At 42.1% G+C, this 21077-nt stretch overlaps 1 protein-coding gene across 1 annotated transcript; it reads right to left on the bottom strand.

Moving 5' to 3' along the window:
- Positions 1-5160: 5160 nt before the first annotated feature.
- LOC126485027 (uncharacterized) lies at positions 5161-6511 on the bottom strand. The gene is made up of 3 exons (XM_050108632.1): positions 6166-6511; positions 5563-5879; positions 5161-5170 (listed from the first exon to the last, which is right to left on the bottom strand). Exons 1-3 carry the CDS (start codon positions 6418-6420, stop codon positions 5161-5163), a joined length of 582 nt encoding a protein of 193 aa, XP_049964589.1. The 5' UTR covers positions 6421-6511.
- Positions 6512-21077: the final 14566 nt, after the last annotated feature.

Raw genomic sequence — 21077 nt, 5'->3', positions numbered from 1 at the left:
ATACACAATCTCTATTATATTTTAAAAATATTCTTATATTGTACAGCTGCTAACATGAAGACCTTTTCCTTTTGTTTTACCTCTCAAGCTCCAATTACCTATGTACGGTCTGCCGAAGTTAACATATATGAAACAAACACCATTTAAATTCTGGCCCTCAGAGAGGTATATGTAAGAGCTAATTACCAAAACAACATTTTAACTCTAATTATCAGACATTAGAAATATGACAGTGTTTGTAACGTAAATCACTACGCTATGGATCGACTACAGACGTTTCGTAGCAGTCGAAGTATTACCCATGGCTTGTACAGTACGACGCCACAGATCGTTTACAGACACACCGAACTCACACGACATTTATGGGCACGTAAATAACATTGCCCTGGGACTGAAATGCAATTGAGGTTAGCATCACTGGACTCACAATCCTAGTCGAGATAGAAGTCTGTGCTCGTAAATAACCCCTCTTGCGAACTCTTTATCGACGCGGACAAAGGAATTGTAAGAGCAATTGGAAAAGTACTGTGCAAGGACTAGGACGAGAAGTGCTGAAGTGTACGTCTCCAGTACAACTGATTCAATTGTGATGGATATGCCAAAGACCATGTTTCACGAGGATCTGTTGGAATCTTAGCTTTCTCAACGGATCAATAGTAGTTCAGAGCTCACGTCAAAATGGAATGCTGACGGTAAATTTTAGTGCACTGTGTGTATATCGGGAATGGCTGTTACAGTATATTATCAACTTATTCAACGGTCACTTCTCAATAGTGATCAGTCTTGATGACTTAGGAAATTTCTATCAAAAATTGTAAACAGCTAGACCTGCATTCTAGTAATCGTTATTTTTCCTCATATGTTAGTGACGATTGTACCAGTCGACTAAACAAAATATTTTGACTGGACCTTTATGATATGGACATTTATGTACTTTTTTCCTCTTTCCTATTTATCATCTAGTATAATTTTCAGTTACGTAAGTTGAATATTATCTGCACTGCACTGCAAAAACTGGAGCCCACTCCCGAACATGTAATGCTATTTCAACAAAACACTCACGTAGTTCCTTCTATTAGATCTAATATCCGGTGTTCGACAAATGTCAGGAGTGTGCAAAACGGTACTACGGCAATAACCACCAAACCTATGAGAAAAACATGCCCTCACAACAGCTAAAACTAATATGTGAACTGTCGGTTTCAGAGTACTGATGCTCCAAAGCGATAAACACCCAAACACCGATTTCACTTTACACTGTCTGCTATGTTATTGCTCGAGTAACAACTAATATATTGATAAATGGATGAGATTAATATGTTGCTACGAAAAGAGCACTGAAATACTTTTTAGGGATGCTGTGCTGTGACTTCCTTTGGATCATTAATTTTCAACAAAACAAATTATATTATGTTCTTATTATTCTGGATCTGGCTTTCTATAAAGGGAACATCGTTTCGTTACTGTAACTCGCTATAAAGTTCAACATACTTCTTACTTTACAGTTATTGAAAAGGTTACTGAAAATTATTTCGTTTTCAATACTGATGTTACAGTACGCAATGTTTGTTCAACATCAACATTTTTGCTAACGGTAAAAGACCAATATATACCACGACTAACTCGAGAACATGAGACTATTATCAGAGAAAAAATGTTTTTAGTCTAATGTTTGCCAGACCAGAAGTACGCACAGCAAGATTTCTTTTATTTCATGAAGGTAAATTATCTTTCTTTCACTGTTAATAATATATTATCCGCAGCCCGCGTCCACCTGTAAAACACATCATAAAACCTGCTGCTCTGCCTTGCAATCCCGAAAGCTGAAAGAAATAACTTTAGTTAATTATTACCTGTCCGCTTCTTTGCGGTATGGCTGCTTTCATTTAACGCAGTTGGAATGCTCCGCGGCGCCGCGGCAGCGGCTCGTTCGTTCGTAGCGCAGCTCTGCACCACGAATAATTTTTAAATAGCTGAAAATGTCTTAAAAGGACGGGATAAAATACCAGGCAAGCTTATTACAAATCATAATGCACGGTTTCACTAAGTAACTCTATTCAAAACATTTAGACTGATTAAAATCTTACACATCTTTACAAATTAATGCCTGATTGCGTCCTTCTCTCAATCTTGACAAAATAATGCTACGCAAGCATACAATATAGCGTCACAGGCTCGTCTTACTAACATAACTCCAAAAAGACGACAGAGAAATTAATGCTCCGTCACTACTATTTATACTCGGTTGATATATTTAAATCTTTGTTTGTTATTTAATAAGTATCGTCTCTGGCGGTTTCAGTACTCACCGACACAGATATCATCTAAAAAAGAATCGATACATAATTCTGTACAAGTATAAAACATGACACATAATGGTTTCTCTTTATTACATGAAGATCACACAATCATTTTCCATGCAGAAATAAAATTACAACTATCCAGTTCAATTATTTTTTTCTCTTTTACCACAAATAATATGTGTTTTTCCAGGAGACGTTACACACTTTACATCGGTACGCACACGACAGCATGTGCTACAATCATCTTCCACAATGCCGTACATGAAAATGGGATTTTTCCCCGGTACATACCTCCCGTTCTGTTAGTGATATAAACGTAGCGTCAAGTGTTTTAATTAGCTCTTGGGCTAGGGACCATTTGTGTACCCAACTGTAGTGTAAATTTGCTACAGTATAAGGCCGAAGTTTCTGTAGCACACGTGTCCTCCAGGTTATACATATTGAGCAAATCGGTTTGTTCTTTTTGTGTTAGAAGTGGTCTACGTTGTGCCTTAAGGGGACTATGGAGGCACCGCATTATTCATGGGCAGTTACTGTTAAAACCTAAAAATACCGTTTTTCGATGTCGGCTGCAGATATCTAAACAACTGACCACAGAAAACTGGTCATATTTTAATGCTATAATAACCTCCATTTATCTAGAAATACCATTTCCCATTTTCAAAAATCTTCGTCCGTTATCGAGAAATATCCCTGAAACGTAGTTTTTAGGTACCAAAACCGAGCCGCGGATTTCAAATACGACTAAACCCATTATATGGCTGTAACTTCTACGTTTATAGTCCAAATATTCCGATCTCGAACAACCTTGAAAACTTTCTTGATATCTTTACCCGTTAAGCGAGATGAGGGAATTCAAAGTTATCATACTTGCATTCGTAGAGTACGTACGTAAAATTCTTGTGTGAGGCGAAATCGTCGTCATTAAGTAACGCGTTGTTGTTGTTACTGGTGTTGTCTTCAGTCCGAAGACTCGTATGATGCAGCTCTCTACACTACTCTATCCTGTGTAGGTCCCTTCATGTCCGAATACCTACTGCAACTTACACCCTTTTGAATTAGCATAATCTGTTTATCTCTTGATTTCTCTCTACGATTTCTTTCTACCACACTTCCCATCAATATTAGATTAGTGATCGCTTGATATGAAGGGGTCGGAGAGATATAGTCATAAGCCACATCGAACTAGTTTTGAGATACAGCGAGTTTAAAGTTCCACGGAGGTCTGAAAATGTTTAATAGAAAATAGAAACTTTATTTCTACTGCAAACACTTGCTTAATACTTGCAAAGCATGTTGTTAAATAGTCATCTGTCTGCATGCTATAAAATATTAATTTTAGAATGATTCTAATTAAGATGTAGTCAATGGTGGCTTATGACTATATCTCCCAAAAAATTGTTTAAAACATAAACTATGAATTTGTAAGGATTTATTTTAACTACTCTTACACAGCAAGCAGAGTATATAATTTTTACACATTAATATATACATATCAGGTATCTGAGATGTATAAATTACTTTTTCATTGATACAGTTACATCAAGGAAGTTCCTCTACCTCATCATTGTACACGTTATTTCCAGTACATGACCGAAAGTAATCTTGATTTGCTGCAGGTATGTATGGCATAAGAGACAGTACATCATCAGTTTTTTTCTGGTTAATTGGTAGTGGCTTTCTGTACTTTATTCGCAGCTGATATGGATTTGGTTCAACTAGCCTTCCTTTCTTTTTGACACGAATATCCACCGACGTAAAAGCTCCTATGTCTGAATAAGAGTGCTTTACACTTAGCTTGAAGGGATCTTCAGACTCAAACTTAAATTGAGTAGCTTCACTGAAATGGAGGGGATCTCCAGACGTGGATTCTGTACGTTTTGAGATCAATGTCTTCAGGCTTTCCAAACTTCTGAAGTCTTCTCTTTCCATTTTAGTTACAATGAAATGTTTTGGACTCGTAGATTTTATTACTTCTGCCCATTCATCTGGAGTGTACACTATTGGACGTCTGTTTCTTGCATACCGTTCAGTGCGACCAAAATCATGATCTCAAGGTAGCATGGTGTGACCTACCACAGGGAAGTAGTGCTGGACAGAATCAAATCTTTTGGTAGCAACAAGGGACCTTTCCAAAGCAATAATAGTCCAGTTCTTTGCCTGACCCTTGCAGTTGTCTGTGATTATGTGGAGATGTTTTGTCTGATGATTTGTTATCTCCAAGTACTTCAATAAGCAGCTCCCAACCTCATCTGAACCTCGTCCTCCATCTCTCTTGCTCCACAGAAACATATAACTCTTATTTTATCCACAGTCGTGGATACCATAGTTGTATGTCCATATTTTCCTCTTGTAAAATGCTGGACCAACTGTTAGTTTAGGTGTGGGGAATGTTTGCTGCATATCCATTGCTATCACATGATGCTCTTTCGAATTTTCTTTAGCCAGAGCAGTTAAAGACACAATCATATTTTGTCCTCTGTCAGCCTTTTTGAGATGCAGTTCATATTGTTGTTTCTTTTCTGTGACTACTTCTGCACATAATTCTGGGTTATTTATTGCAATTAGAAATTCATCACATTTTGAACAGGTGTCACTTTTTGGTAGTTTGAAGCCTATGTTAAATTCAGATACAAAAATTCCTCTGAATTTACTTTCAGATACTGCAGGAACCTGCTTTCCCTTGCAGTATTCTGAGTATTTATCTTGACATATGGAAGCAGTTGTGAGATCACAATCCAAATACACTCTATTGACGTTCTGTTGCCTACTGGAATGACTGTTATATTTCGGTATGGTGTTGAGAAATTCTCTAACACTTTGTACAGCTTCGTCTTGAAATTTATGTGGGTAGTTTCTATGTTTTCCTGAAAGAAAGAAAAGGATGAGCTTATATCCTCTGACTAATAGAAATATTTGTATAGTACTCAGTTTGAGTACATCCCTAACTTATAGCACAGAGTAACATACAAACCTCTTCCATCTTCTTTTGGCACTACAAATCCCTGCTTCATTTGATGTTGCAAATTCCTCACCCTTCGTGCATGTATCTGTAAGCCATGAACCCTTAGGAAAGTTTCCTTGCAGATCATTACTTGTATTCCACATACCCTCACATTATAAGAAAAGTGTAACATCCCTGGATGCTATTTTCTTGGAAGTCTTTTTTGGATAGCTTTGAAAGAAATTGTGACAAATGTAACAAAATGAAATAAATATACAAAATATTAAACCATTTTTATTTAAATAGTGAACAAACCTCCGCTTTTTCGGTTCCATTTTCATACAGCTCATCAGGTAAGTATTCTGGACATTAAAGTTTCCTATGTCCCAAAATGAATGAAAAATGTTTTCTTCCTCTCCAAGCAGTTTTGTGAAGCATTTATTTAAACAAGTACAGGGACTTCCTATAGTAGCAGCCTGAACAGTCTTGTGGGTTTTTAAAGACTTATACTGCTGGCCAGCATTTTGTCGACGTTTTGGTTTATTTTTCTTCCACTGATAAATATTTCGCGTTCTTTTCTGTGAAGGCTTTGGTTTTTCGGGTGATTCTTCATTTATTCTACTTATTTCAAGCTATAATATGAAGAGCAAAATAGTCTAAGAATTTCTGTGAGATATAGTCATAAGCCACACAAAACATAAAATTTCGCTAAAACCACATTAATGAGAAAATATTTTTTACACATCTTTTACCTTTGAAACTACATTATTGCACCATTAAGTAGTTATATAAATGTGCCCATCAAGTTTCATCATTAACACACAGTATGGCTGTCAAATGCGTTGGCAATGTTGAGAGAAACAAAGTCACAAGCCACAGGAAATTAATCACCAGAAATAAACCATTTTATATACTTACCGAAACATCATCTGAGCTGGAACTGCTGGTCGATGGATGCCAAGATTCATCACTGTCAGGATCCAAAGGGTCAAGCTCTTCACTTCCACTACTGTCTGTGTCAAATATGCGTTGAAGACCCGAAGACGCTTCAGACGTCCCTGACCCACCTGCCATTTTGCCGTGGCTTGTGACTATGTATCTTCTGAAACTACCACCAGATGGCACAGCATAGAACTGCACTCCATCATAGCCTGCCATCTGTTGCAGTAACATGGAACTTTTTCAACACATTGTGAAGAAGACATTGTTAAGAATGCCACAACATGAAAAACTCAATTTCGTGAAAGTTGTGGCTTATGACTATATCTCTCCGAGCCCTTCATATCTCAGTGTGTGTCCAGTCAACTGATCCCTTCTTCTAACCAAGTTTTGCCACAAATTTCTATCCTTCCCAGTTCCGTTCAGTACCTCTTCATTAGTTAAGTGATCTACCCATCTAACCTTCAGTATTGTTCTATAACACCACATCAAAGAAGCTTCTATTCTATGCCTGTCGGAACTGTTGTCGTCCACGTTTCACTTCTACAAATAGCTACATTACATACAAATATGTTCAGAAAAGACTTCCTAACACATCAATCTATATTGTATGTTAACAAATTTAACTTCTTCAGAAATGCTTTTTTGTCATTGCCAGTCTACATTTTACATTTTCTCTAGTTCGCCAATCATCATTTATCTTACTGCCTAAATAGCTGAACTCATCTACTGCTTTAAGTTTCTTGTTTCCTAATTTGATTCCCTCAGGAACACCTGATTTAATTCGACTACATTCCATTACCCATCTTTTGCTTTTGTTGATGTTCATCTTATATCCAGCTTTGAAGACACTATCCACTCCGTTCAACTGCTCTTCCAAGTCATTTGATGTCTCTAACAGTAGTAAAGGGGTTTTGCTATTTAGGGAGTAAAATAACTGATGATGGTCGAAGTAGAGAGGATATAACATGTAGACTGGCAATGGCAAGGAAATCGTTTCTGAAGAAGAGAAATTTGTTAACATCGAGTATAGATTTAAGTGTCAGGAAGTCGTTTCTGAAAGTATTTGTATGGAGTGTAGCCATGTATGGAAGTGAAACATGGACGATAACTAGTTTGGACAAGAAGAGAATAGAAGCTTTCGAAATGTGGTGCTACAGAAGAATGCTGAAGATAAGGTGGGTAGATCACGTAACTAATGAGGAGGTATTGAATAGGATTGGGGAGAAGAGAAGTTTGTGGCACAACTTAAGAAGGGATCGGTTGGTAGGACATGTTTTGAGGCATCAAGGGATCACAAATTTAGCATTGGAGGGCAGCGTGGAGGGTAAAAATCGTAGAGGGAGACCAAGAGATCAATACACTAGGCAGATTCAGAAGGATGTAGGTTGCAGTAGGTACTGGGAGATGAAGAAGCTTGCACAGGATAGAGTAGCATGGAGAGCTGCATCAAACCAGTCTCAGGACTGAAGACCACAACAACAACAACAACAGAATTACAATCCCATCAGAAAATCTCAAGGTTTTTCTTTCCACTCCCTGATGTTTAATTCCTTCTACTAATTTTTCTATTGTTTCCTTTACTGCTTGCTCAGTGAACATTGTGAGTTGGCCTCCTGTCCTACTCCCTATTCAATCACTGCTTTCTTTCCTGCTCCTCGACACTTACAACTGACGTCTGGTTTATGCGCGTGTTGTAAACAGACTGTCACTCCCTAAATTTTACCACTGCTACCTCTAGGGGCCGCACGGGATTAGCCGAGCGGTATAAGGCACTACAGTCTTGGACTGTGCGGCTGCTCCCGGCGGAGGTTCGAGTCTTCCCTCGGGCACGGACGTGTGTGTTTGTGCTTAGGATAATTTAGGTTAAGTAGTGTGTAAGCTTAGGGACTGATAACCTTAGCAGTTAAGTCCCATAATATTTCACTCACATTTGAACTTTTTCGCTACCTTTAGGACTTAAAACAGAATATTACAGTCCACGTTGTCAAAAGCTTTCTATAAAACCTGGGTTTGGCTTTGTCTCGTGTGTGCCCACATTCATCCGAAATTCAAACTGACCTTCTCCAAGATAGGCTTCTAAAAGTTTTTTTTCATTCGTCTGTAAATAATTCGTGTTACTATTTAGCAGCCATGATTTATTAAACTTACTGTTCGCTAACATTAATACCTGTAACGGCCTATTTGCTTTAGAAATGAAATTGGTATATTCTTCTTGAAGTCTGAGGGTGTTTCACCTGCCTCCCATATATTTCGCACATCAGACTGAAGAGTTTTGGCATGGTTGGCTCTTCCAAGGCTATCATGACGGAATTTCGCGTACTCTCAGGGCCTGGTTTCGACTAAGGTCTTTCAGTGCTCTTTCAAATTCCCTCACAGTATCATGGCTCCCAGCCCATTTTTATCTACGTCATCCTACATTTCTGTAATACTGCCTGCAAGTTCTTCTCCCTTGCACAGACCCTCTAAGTATTCCATCCACCTCCCAGATTTCTCTTCTACGTTAGAACAGGTTTTCCATCTGAGGTCTTAATATTCATACAGCTGCTTCTCTTTTCTACAAAGGCCTTCTTAATTTTCCTCTTGGCAGTACCTGTCTTTGCCCTAGTCATACATGCTCTTAAATACTTACATTTGTCCTCTAGTCATTTTACACTTTCTGTCAATGTGACGTACCATGGATAAAGATGCTCTAAAGTGTATGTGTTATCATCAGAAGTTTTTTGGAAGCCCATGTTGTGGTACTTAAGCACATGCAAAGGTATTGTGCTCGTAAAATATGGTGGGAGTTGCTAAATTAGTTTTGCTTTATTTCAATCGCACATAAGTATACTTCGAAAATTTTCTGTTCCATAATTTTCTGTTCCATTAAATTGTCATGCCCTGCTGTTGCAAGGGAAAGAAGGGGACCAACAGAAAAATGCTCCTATTGGAGCCCAAAAAAGGCGAGCACGCTCCTGTTTAAAGGACTCTGGCTGAAAAATGGTGTACCCGTTGCTTCGTTCTCCTTTCCTCACCTTTAAAAATTACCCGAAAAAACATTTGTTTGCTAACATACTTCCGTCCATTTATGCTGAGAGAAGTGGAGTCAGCGTGAAGCGAGAAGGAGTCGGAAAAGAAAGGCTGTCAATTCGACTAATTACCTAGGAGTTACAATTACGAGCAACTTAAATTGGAAAGACCACATAGAGAATATTGTGCGGAAGGCGAAACAAAGACTGCGCTTTTTAGGCAGAACACTTAGAAGATGCGACAAACCCACTAAAGAGACAGCCTGCACTACACTTGTGTGGCCTCTGCTGGAATATTGGTGAGCCGTGTGGGATCCTTACAAGGTAGGATTGACGGTGGACATGCAAAAGTTGCAAAGAACGACAGCTCGTTTCGTGTTATCGCGCAATAGGGGTGAGCGTGTCACTGATATGATAGGCCAGTTGGGGTGGCAGTTAGAAACAAAGGCGGTTTTCTTGGCGGAGAGATCTATTTACAAAATTTCAGTAACCAACATTCTCTTTCGAATAGAAGAATATTTTGTTTATACCTACCTATGTAGGGAGAAATGAGCATCATAACAAAACTAGAGAAATCAGAGCTCGAACGGAAAGATTTAGATGTTTTCCCACGACCCACTTGAGAGTGGAATGGTAGAGAAGTAGTATGAAAATGGTTCGATGAACCCTCTGGTAGGCACTGAAGTGTGAATTGCAGAGTATCCCTGTAGATGTAGATACATGTACGTTATTCATTAACATAGCTGAATGCAAAATTTTTAGTCGCACTCGATGAACCAAATTTAACAACTAGTTTCCCTTGTATGTTTTCGTTTCCTGGTTACCAGTTTCTGAATAGAATTTCGTTTATGGGATACAAGGATTTGTCCAAGAGAAACGGCTTTAGGTTCAATTTAAATGTGGTTTTGCTATATGTCAGACAATTTATACTATTCGGCAGATGAACACATATTTTGTTGTTGCGTATTGAGTGCTTTCTCAGTTTCATTTACTAGAGGTCGGTAATTCTTTCCCATTGTCACTCACTTTACATAATTAATTACTTGCTCGTACACTTTCGGGTGTTCTATCTATATACTGCTATATTCTTAATAGTCAGTTTGTATAGGGTAGGCAGCTAAGGAAGGCCATCCGTAGTATATCCGTACCTAGTAAACGCGTGGACGTGCGGTTTAAAGGCGGACAATACGGGGAATTTTCTGATGCATGCAAGTAATTTGGCGTTTATGGCCGCGAAAAGAAGGTTCCTTGTTTTTGGTATAAATATGTACTTTCTGCTGTAGCATTTAGAAAATAATTCGTAGAGTACTTCAACGACGTAGTATTTGTAACACCTGATCAAACAGTAACAAGATACCTGAAACCACTTTTCCGCCATCTGGAGGAGAGATCCAACAGTCGTCAGTTATACCGCACCAAATGAAGTAACATAAACATTTAACGTGCGTTCTGTGTGATTACTGTTATAACTGTCACATTAAGTTCCCAGGCTTTGATCTGAGGGTTGATACGTTCTACACAGGAACTTCGGGCTGGCAGTACTGCACGTGGAGATTCTTTTGGATTAATTACGTATCAGGTCATTATTATATTGTATGTCATGTTTCCGGGAGTCGTCGGTGTTTGTGTGACCTGCGCAGACCATTTTCTGTTTCCCGGTCCAGAATTTCCCAAAAGTTGATAAGGTCATTAATTATCTGCGCCGAATTATTTGAGCGGGGTATACAACCAAGTTATCACCCATTACATCGTGTTACGACATGTAAGGGTTCTATCAAGTACTGTGGCAGCATGTGTATTGCAGACTTTAGATACTAGCGGCTATTTATAGTTCCATAAATTAAACAGGCATTATCGATGCGATTCTTGAAAGCTTCGCTCCGGATGTTGAAGGAGAAAGGTCAGCTTCTGAACACGACTCTTAGCAAGTTTTTTTTTTTTTTTAAGTAACCAGTGGCTCCTATGGAGAAAGCTGACTGTCGCATATTTAACAAAATACCTTTCATCCATAAACAAAATACTGCAAATATACATAAGGAGGAATATGATCAATTTTTAATGCCATTGCCATGAAGCTACTATTCGTGGAAGTTATCGTACATAAGATCCGTGTAACATGCAGACAATGTTAAGTTCGAAGAAGACGCCTATGGCTGATCCTGCACTCCCATTCATGCTTCCTCGAAGTGACACGCGGACTGAGTGTCACAGTGTCACAGCTGCTAAAATGAAGGCTGAATTTTCTTACTACTCGTAGTTCTTCAGTATTGACTTGCACTGTTCCTCATTTTTCCAGTTTGTTGTTATTTTTTAAAACGTTTGTAAAAAAAATTATTACTTTACGGCTGTTCAGGATGCCTTTCTTCGCACAGTCGCACCGCTGCTTATACCGCTTGCTTACAGCAACTATCAGTGAATATCAGATTTTCGATTTTCTTAAACAGTGTGAAACTCTGAACAACTTCACAAGCTCGTTTTCTGATAGCTGTGACCCCAGATCACCGGCTGATGGTCCTCAACCAAACATCTTAATACACAAATTGTACCTGAGTTGCGTGTTTGCTTGTATTTTGGTACAATAGGGCAGGCATTCCGGGGACCTAGCCTTCTGACAGCGGAACCAAGATCTGCGAGTCTCATCGTGTTACTATTTGCTGGAATTCGAAATACGTGCTTGACGTCTTCCTCAAATCAGCTTCATAATTTGAAACCAAAAAATGTTACAAATTCTCCACATTAAAAGATTAATGGAAAATCTCATATAAAGATGTGAAACAAATACTAACAAAGAGATAGAGGGGCTGGCCAGTACTTACCTCAGCTCTGTACAGCCAATAGATACACATAAAACAGAACCGAAAATTTACGTTCCTAGCTTTCGGAACAAATGTTCCTTCATCGGGGAGGAGAGAGGGGAAAGAAAGGGAAGAAGGGAAAGGAGATTCAGTTACTCACAACCCAGGTTACGAAGCAACAGGGAAAGGAAAATAAATAGGGTAGCAAGGATGGAGGCATGGTTGTCAGAGGGAAGCCAAAGATATTCAACTCTAAGTACTGTGCAAGCTTCAAATCAAAGAGGATGCATACAGAAGTAAATCGGTATAAAGTATAAGATAAACACCACTATGTTGGATGAAAAGATGCGTGAGTGGCTAAAGAGGAGAGGGAAAGAGGATAAGACTGAAGAGTAAATGGGACTGAGGTTAATTAACGTAGGTTCAGTCCAGGGGGATGGCGGGATGAAAGGATGTGTTGGAGTGCAAGCTCCCATCTCCGCAGTTCAGAGGGACTGATGTTGGGTGGGAGAAGCCAGATGGCACATACGGTGTAGCAGGTTCCTAGGTCCCTAGAATTATGCTGGAGGGCATGCTCCGCTACTGGGTATTGGGCATCTCCTAGGCGGACAGTTCGTCTGTGTCCGTTCATGCGCTCAGCCAGTTTAGTTGTTGTCATGTCGATGTAAAAGGCTGTGCAGTGCAGGCATGTCAGTTGATAAATGACATGTGTAGTTTCACACGTGGCCCTGCCTTGAAATGCGTAAGTTTTACCAGTATCGGGGCTGGAGTAGGGGGTTGTGGTGGGACACATGGGGCAGGTATTGCAGCGGGGTCGGTTACAGGGGTAGGAACCGCTGGGTAGAGAAGGTAGTCTGGGAATATTGCAGGGTATAAAAGGATGTTATGGAGGTTAGGGGGGCTACGAAAAGCAACTCTGGGTGATGTGGGGAGAATTTTGTCAAGGGATGATCTCATTTCAGGGGGTTGACTTGAGAAAGTCATATCCCTGGCGGAGTAATTTGTTGATGTTTTCGAGGCCAGGATAATATTGGGTGACAAGGCGGATGCTTCTGTGTGGTCTGGGGGTAGGAACATTGTTGTTGGACGGGGAGGAATGTATTTCTCGGGAAATCTGTTTGTGGACAAGGTCTGCAGGATGGCTGTGGGAGAGGAAAGCACTGGTAAGGTTATTGGTGTAATTGTTGAGGGATTCGTCACTGGAGCAGATACGTTTGCCACGAATACCTAGGTTGTAGGGAAGGGAGCGTTTGATGTGGAAAGGATGGCAGATATCAATGTGAAAGTACTGTTGTTTGCTTGTGGATTTGATATGGACAGAGGTGTGGATGTGAGCTTCAACAAGATGAAGGTCAACATCCAGGAAGGTGGCTTGGGTTTTGGAGAAGGACCAGGTGAAATTCAGATTCGAAAAGGAGTTGAGGTTATGGAGGAAATTAAGGAGTGTTTCTTCACCATGAGTCCAGACCACAAAGATGTCATCTATAAACCAATACCAGGCCAGGGGAAGCAGCTGTTGGGTCTTCAGGAAAGCCTCTTCCATGTGGCCCATGAAGAGGTTGGCATGGGATGGAGCCATCCTGGTTCCCATGGCCATTCCCCTGATTTGTTTGTAGGTCTGGCCTTCAAAAGTGAAGTAATTATGGGTGAGGATGAAGTTGGTAAGTGTGAAAAGGAATGAGGTTTTTGGAAGATCTTTGGGTGGGCGTTTGGAGAGGTAGTGCTCAAGGGCAGAGAGACCATGGGTATGTGGGATGTTTGTTTAAAGTGATGTAGCATCTATGGTGACAAGAAAGGTTTCATGAGGGAGAGGGGTGGGAACGGATTTGAGGCGTTCTAGGAAGTGGTTTGTGTCTTTGATGTAGGATAGGAGTCTGCAGGTGATAGGTTGGAGGTGCTGGTCTACCAGAGCTGTGATATGTTCGGTTGGGGCTTTGAAGCCTGCTACAATGGGATGGCCAGGATGGTTCTCTTTGTGGATTTTGGGTAATAGGTAGAAGGTAGGGGTACGTGGCTCAGGTGGAGTGAGTAAGTCTATGGAAGCCGTTGTGAGACCTCGTGAGTGACCTTGGATTTTTACGATTTGTTGCAGCTCAGTCTGGATGAAGGGAATGGGATCCTGGGTAACAGCTTTGTAGTTTGAGGTGTTGGAGAGTTGACGCAGTCCTTCTGCCACATACTACACACGGTCAAGTAGAACAGTTGTGGAGCCTTTATCCGCCGGGAGGATGACAATAGAGCGGTCTATTTTCAGCTCCTTAATAGCACGGGATTCAGCTGGGGTAATGTTGGGGGTTGTCGGGATGTTCTTCAAGAAGGACTGGGAGGCAACACTGGATATGAGGAATTCCTGAAATGTCTGCAAGGGATGGTTTTGGGGGAGGGGAGGAGGATCCCTTTGAGAAGGCAGTCGGAACTGTTCTACACAGGGTTCAACATTGGGTCTAGTATTTGGGGGCTGTGTTTGGGTAGTGAAGTGATATTTCCAGTTGAGCTTCCGGGTGAATGAGAGGAGATCTTTAACCAGGGCTGTGTGGTTGAATTTAGGCGGGGGGCTAAAGTTTAAGCCTTTTGATAGAACAGATGTCTCTGGAGGAGAGAGGGATCTGGTTGAGAGGTTTAGGACTGAATTGGGACTGGTGATATGTGGCATTTGACTGTGGTTATGGTTGAGATTTGGTCTGTGTGGGGTGTGTGCTGGGATGGGGTGATTGAGTAGGGTGGCTAGGCTAGGTTTGTTGGCTATGAGGGAGGTTTGTTGAAGGTTCTGTTGTGGTTGGTGTTTGTGAGGGATAGGGAGAGGGACCCCACTTCTTAGGTGTTGCACTAGCACTGTGGATAGTTTTTTCAGGTGGTGTGTGGCATGGAACTCAAGTTTGCAGCTGGCTTCTAGGATGATGTTCCTGAGTGTGTTCTCGAAGCAAGGGTTTGAGAGGTAGAGGACTTTGAAGAGAGATAGGAGCTGTTGGGAGTGGTGGTTACATGAAGTAGTGTAGAGATTCAGGACAAGTTGGGTAAGGGCTAAGGATTAAAGATTCTGGAAGTCCGGGAGAGACTGGTGGAAGGAGGAATTGCACCCGGAGATGGGAACTTTTAAGGTAAGCCCTTTAGGGGTAATTCCAAAGGTTAAGCAGGTCCGGAGGAAAAGTATGTGGGATTGCAGTTTGGCTACGGTGAATGCACGTTTCCGGAATGAATGTAAATAATGTGGTATAGGATTAGGGTACACAGTGGGAAACTGCTGGGTAGGGAAATTAAATAACTAAAGTAGAAATAGTAATCATAAGAAGGAATAAAATGTGGAGGGAAGGACGAGAAAGAAAGATATTAATTATGTTGGTATTGTTCAGTATCAAGGGAAGACCACTAAATAAGAAAAATACGGAAACAGTTGACGAGACCAAGCAAGTATGTCCAGATCAGGGGAAAAGAACACACGTTGCTCAAAAAGAGAGATAGCGAGTGGCGAAAAAAAGATCGCGCCTGCCCCAAAAAAGAGATCTCGCGTGGCGCAAAAAAGAGATCGCGCGTGCCGCAAAAAAGAGATCGCGCGTGCCGCAAAAAAGAGATCGCTCGTGCCACAAAAAAGATCGCGCGTGCCGCAAAGAAGATCGCGCGTGCCGCAAAAAAGAGATCGCGCGTGCCGCAAAAAAGAGATCGCGCGTGCCGCAAAAAAGAGATGGCGCGTGCCGCAAAAAAGAAATCGCGCGTGCCGCAAAAAAGAGATCGCGCGTGCCGCAAAAAAGAGATCGCCCCTGCCGCAAAAAAGAGATCGCTCCTGCCGCAAAAAAGAAATCGCGCGTGCCGCAAAAATGAGATCGCGCATCTCGCAAAAAAGAGATCGCGCGTGCCACAAAAAAGAGATCGCGTGTGCCGCAAAAAAGTTCGCGGGTGGCGCAGAAATGTCCCAAAAAAAAATATTCTTGTGACAGAGAAAGATAGCCAATGGCACAAAAATATCGCCAGCAACAAGTAATCGACAGAAATGGATGATACTGGTAGGTGTGGAAGAGATTGTTGGCAGTGATTGTTGGCTGGAAAACAGCGAATAAAGAACGTTAAAACTAAGGAAGTTTTCATAAATAAATCAATAAATAAAAAAGAGAAGAGGACTATAAATGGAGCAAGATAATAGGAGGAAGATGAAACTAGCACAGTAGGTGACGACAATTTTTATTTATATATATATAAAACACTGAAGAAGAGAAAATGTTAAGATGAAACACGTAAGTGATAGCTAAGAAAAGCGACAAAACAATGAAGGATGTGGACCATATAGGTGATCTAAATGATTAATGGAAAATCTCATATAAAGATGTGAAACAAATACTAACAAAGAGATAGAGGGGCTGGCCAGTACTTACCTTAGCTCAGTACAGCCTAAAGATACACATAAAACAGAACTGAAAATTTACGTTCCTAGCTTTCGGAACAAATGTTCCTTCATTGGGGAGGAGAGAGGGGAAAGAAAGGGAAGAAGGGAAAGGAGATTCAGTTACTCACAACCCAGGTTACGCAGCAACAGGGAAAGGAGAATAGGGAGGGTAGCAAGGATGGAGGCATGGTTGTCAGAGGGAAGCCGAAGATATTCTACTCTAAGTACTGTGCCAGCTTCAAACCAAAGAGGATGCATACAGAAGTAAATAGGTATATAGTATAAAGATAAACACAACTATGCAGGATGAAAAGATGCATGAATGGCTAAAGAGGAAAGGGAAAGAGGATAAGACTGAAGATTAAATGGGAGTGAGGTTGTTTAACGTAGGTTCAGTCCAGGGGGATGAAGGATGTGTTGGAGTGCAAGTTCCCATCTCCGCAGTTCAGAGGGGCTGGTGTTGGGTGGGAGAAGCCAAATGGCACATACGGTGTAGCAGGTTCCAAGGTCCCTAGAATTATGCTGGAGTGCATGCTCTGCTACTGGGTATTGGGCATCTCCTAGGCGGACAGTTCGTCTGTGTCCATTCATGCGCTCAGCCAGTTTAGTTGTTGTCATGCCGATGTAAAAGGCTGTGCAGTGCATGCATGTCAGTTGATAAATGACATGTGTAGTTTCACACGTGGTCCTGCCATGAATTGCGTAAGCTTTACCAGTATCGGGGCTGGAGCATGTGGTTGTGGGGGGATGCATGGGGCAGGTCTTGCAGCGGGGTCGGTTTCAGGGGTAGGAACTGCTGGGTAGAGAAGGTAGTCTGGGAATATTGTAGGGGATAAAAGGATGTTATGGATGTTAGGGAGGCTACGAAAAGCAACTGTGGGTGATGTGGGGAGAATTTTCTCAAGGGATGATCTCATTTCAGGGGTTGACTTGATAAAGTCATAGCCCTGGCGGAGTAATTTATTGATGTTTTCCAGGCCAGGATAATATTGGGTGACAAGGCGGATGCTTCTGTGTGGTCTGGGGGTAGGAACATTGTTGTTGAACGGGGAGGAATGTATTGCTCAGGAAATCTGTTTATGGACAAGGTCTGCAGGATAGTTGCGGGAGAGGAAAGCACTGTGCTGGTTTCATCTTCCTCCTATTACCTTGTTCCGTTTATATTCCTCCTCTCCTTTTTATTTATTGATTTATTTATTCAAAATTCCATTGTTTTAACGTTCTTTATTCGCTGTTTTCCAGCCAACAATCATTGCCAACAATCTCTTCCACATCTACCAGTATCATCCATTTCCGTCGACTACTTGTTGCTGGCGATATTTTTGTGCCTTTGGCTATCTTTCTCTGTCACAAGATTTTTTTTTTTGGGACATTGCTGCACCTCCCACGACCTTTTTTGCGGCACGCGCGATCTTTTTGCGGCACGCGCGATCTTTTTTGTGGCACGAGCGATCTCTTTTTTGCGGCACGTGCGATCTCTTTTTTCCGGCACGCGCGATCTCTTTTTTCCGGCATGCGCGATCTCTTTTTTGCGGCACGCGCGGTTTCTTTCTTGCGGAACGCGCGATCTTTTTTTCGCCACTCGCTATCTCTCTTTTTCAGCAACGTGTGTTCTTTTCCCCTGATCTGGACATACTTGCTTGGTCTGGTCCACTTTTTCCGTATTTTTCTTATTTAGTAGTCTTCCTTTGGTATTGAACATTACCAACACAATTAATTTCTTTCTTTCTCGTCCTTCCCTCCACGTTTTATTCCTTCTTATGATTACTATTTCTACTTTAGTTATTTAATTTCTCTACCCACCAGTTACCCACTATGTAACCTAATCCTATTAAACATTACTTACATTCATTCCGGAAACCTGCATTCACCGTAGCCAAACTGCAATCCCACATACTTTTCCACCGGTCCAGCTTAACCTTTGGAATTACCCCTAAAGGGCATACCTTAAAAGTTCCCATCTCCGGGTGCAATCCCTCCTTCCACCAGTCTCTCCCGGACTTCCAGAACCTTCAATCCTTTGTCCTTACCCAACTTGTCCTGAATCTCTACACTACTTCATGTAACCACCACTCCCAACAGCCCCTATCTCTCTTCTAAGTCCTCCACCTCTCAAACCCTTGCTTGGAGAACACACTCAGGAACATCTTCCTAGAAGCCAGCTTCAGATTTGAGTTCCATGCCACACTTCACCTGAAAAAACTATCCACAGTGCTAGTGCAACACCTAAGAAGTGGGGTCCCTCTCTCTATCCCTCACAAATACCAACCACAACAGAACCATCCACAAAACCCTCTCATAGCCAACAAACCGAGCCTAGCCACCCTACTCAATCACCCCATCCCTGCACATACCCCACACTGACCAAATCTCAGCTATAACCACAGTCAAATGCCACATATCACCAGTCCCAATTCAGTCCTAAACCTCTCATCCAGATCCCTCTCTCCTCCAGAGACATCTGTTCTATCAAAAGGCTTAACCCTTAGCCCCATGCCTAAATTCAACCACACAGCCCTGGTTAAAGATATCCTCTCATTCACCCGGAACCTCAACAGGAAATATCACTTCACTACCCAAACACAGACCCCAAATACTAGACCCAGTGTTGATCCCTGTGTAGAACAGTTCCGACTGCCTTCTCAAAGGGATCCTCCTCCCCTCCCCAAAACCATCCCTTGCAGACATTTCAGGAATTCCTCGCATCCAGTGTTGCCTCCCAGTCCATCTTGAAGGACATCCCCACAAGCCCCAACATCACCCCAGCTGAATCCAGTGCCATTAAGGAGCTGAAAATAGACCGCTCGATTGTCATCCTCCCGGCGGATAAAGGCTTCACAATTGTGCTACTTGACCGTGTGGAGTATGTGGCAGAAGGACTGCGTCAACTCTCCGACACCTCAACCTACAAAGCGGATAATCAGGATCCAATTCCCTCCTTCCAGACTCAGCTGCAATAAATCCTAAAAATCCAAGGTCCCTCACAAGGCCTCACAAAGGCTTCCATAGACTTACTCACTCCACCTGAGCCACGAACCCCTACCTTCTACCTATTACCCAAAATCCATAAAGAGAACCATCCTGGCCGTCCTATTGTAGCAGGCTTCAAAACCCCAAACGAACGTATTTCACCTCTGGTAGACCAGTACCTCCAACCTATCACCCGCAGACTCCCTTCCTACATCAAAGACACAAACCGCTTCCTAGAACGCCTCAAATCCATTCCCACCCCTCTCCCACATGAAACCTTTCTTGTCACCATAGATGCTACATCCCTTTACACAAACTTCCCACATACCCATGGTCTCTCTGCCCTTGAGCACTACCTCTCCCAACGCCCACTCGAAGATCTTCCAAAAACCGCATTCCTTATCACACTTACCAACTTCATCCTCACCCATAATTACTTCACTTTTGAAGGCCAGACCTATAAACAAATCAGGTGAATGGCCATGGGAACCAGGATGGCTCTGTCCTATGCCAACCTCTTCATGAGCCGCATGGAGGAGGCTTTCCTGAAGACCCAACATCTGCTTCCCCTGGCCTGGTATAGGTTTATAGATGACATCTTTGTAGTCTGGACTCATGGTGAAGAAACACTCCTTAATTTCCTCCATAACCTCAACTCCTTTTCGAATCTGAATTTCACCTGGTCCTTCTCCAAAACCCAAGCCACCTTCCTGGATGTTGACCTTCATCTTGTTGAAGCTCACATCCATACCTCTGTCCATATCAGACCCACAAACAAACAACAGTACCTTCACATTGATATCTGCCATCCTTTCCACATCAAACGCTCCCCTCCTTACAGCCTAGGTATTCGTGGCAAACGTATCTGCTCCAGTGACGAATCCCTCAACAATTACACCAATAAACCTTACCAGTGCTTTCCTCTCCCGCATCTATCCTGCAGACCTTGTCCACAAACAGATTTCCCGAGCAATACATTCCTCCCCGTCCAACAACAATGTTTCTACCCCCCCAGACCACACAGATGCATCCCCCTTGTCACCTAATATTATCCTGGCCTCGAAAACATTAACAAATTACACCGCCAGGGATATGACTTTCTCAAGTCAACCCCCTGAAATGAGATCATCCCTTGACAAAATTCTCCCCACATCACCCAGAGTTGCTTTTCGCAGCCCCCCTAACCTCTGTAACATCCTTTTATACCCTACAATATTCCCAGACTACCTTCTCTATCCAGCGGTTCCTACCCCTGTAACCGACCCCGCTGCAAAACCTGCCCCATGCATCCCCCCACAACTACCTACTCCAGCCCCGATACTGGTAAAACTTACGCATTTCAAGGCAGGGCCACGTGTGAAACTACACATGTCATTTATCAACTGACATGCCTGCACTGCACAGCCTTTTACATCGGCATGACAACAACTAAACTGGCTGAGCGCATGAACGGACACAGACGAACTGTCCGCCTAGGAGTTGCCCAATACCCAGTAGCGGAGCATGCCCTCCAGCATAATTCTAGGGACCTAGGAACCTGCTACACCGTATGTGCCTTTTGGCTTCTCCCACCTAACACCAGTCCCTCTGAACTGCGGAGATGGGAACTTGCACTCCAACACATCCTTTCATCCCGCCATCCCCCTGGACTGAACCTACTTTAAACAACCTCACTCCCATTTACTCTTCAGTCTTATCCTCTTTCCCTTTCCTCTTTAGCCATTCACGCATCTTTTCATC

This window comes from Schistocerca serialis, chromosome 6 (genome assembly GCF_023864345.2).
Source record: "Schistocerca serialis cubense isolate TAMUIC-IGC-003099 chromosome 6, iqSchSeri2.2, whole genome shotgun sequence".
Classification (NCBI taxonomy): Eukaryota; Metazoa; Arthropoda; class Insecta; order Orthoptera; family Acrididae; genus Schistocerca; species Schistocerca serialis.
The sequence above is the reverse complement of the archived record's forward strand: the minus strand, read 5'-3'. Positions and strand labels throughout refer to the sequence as shown.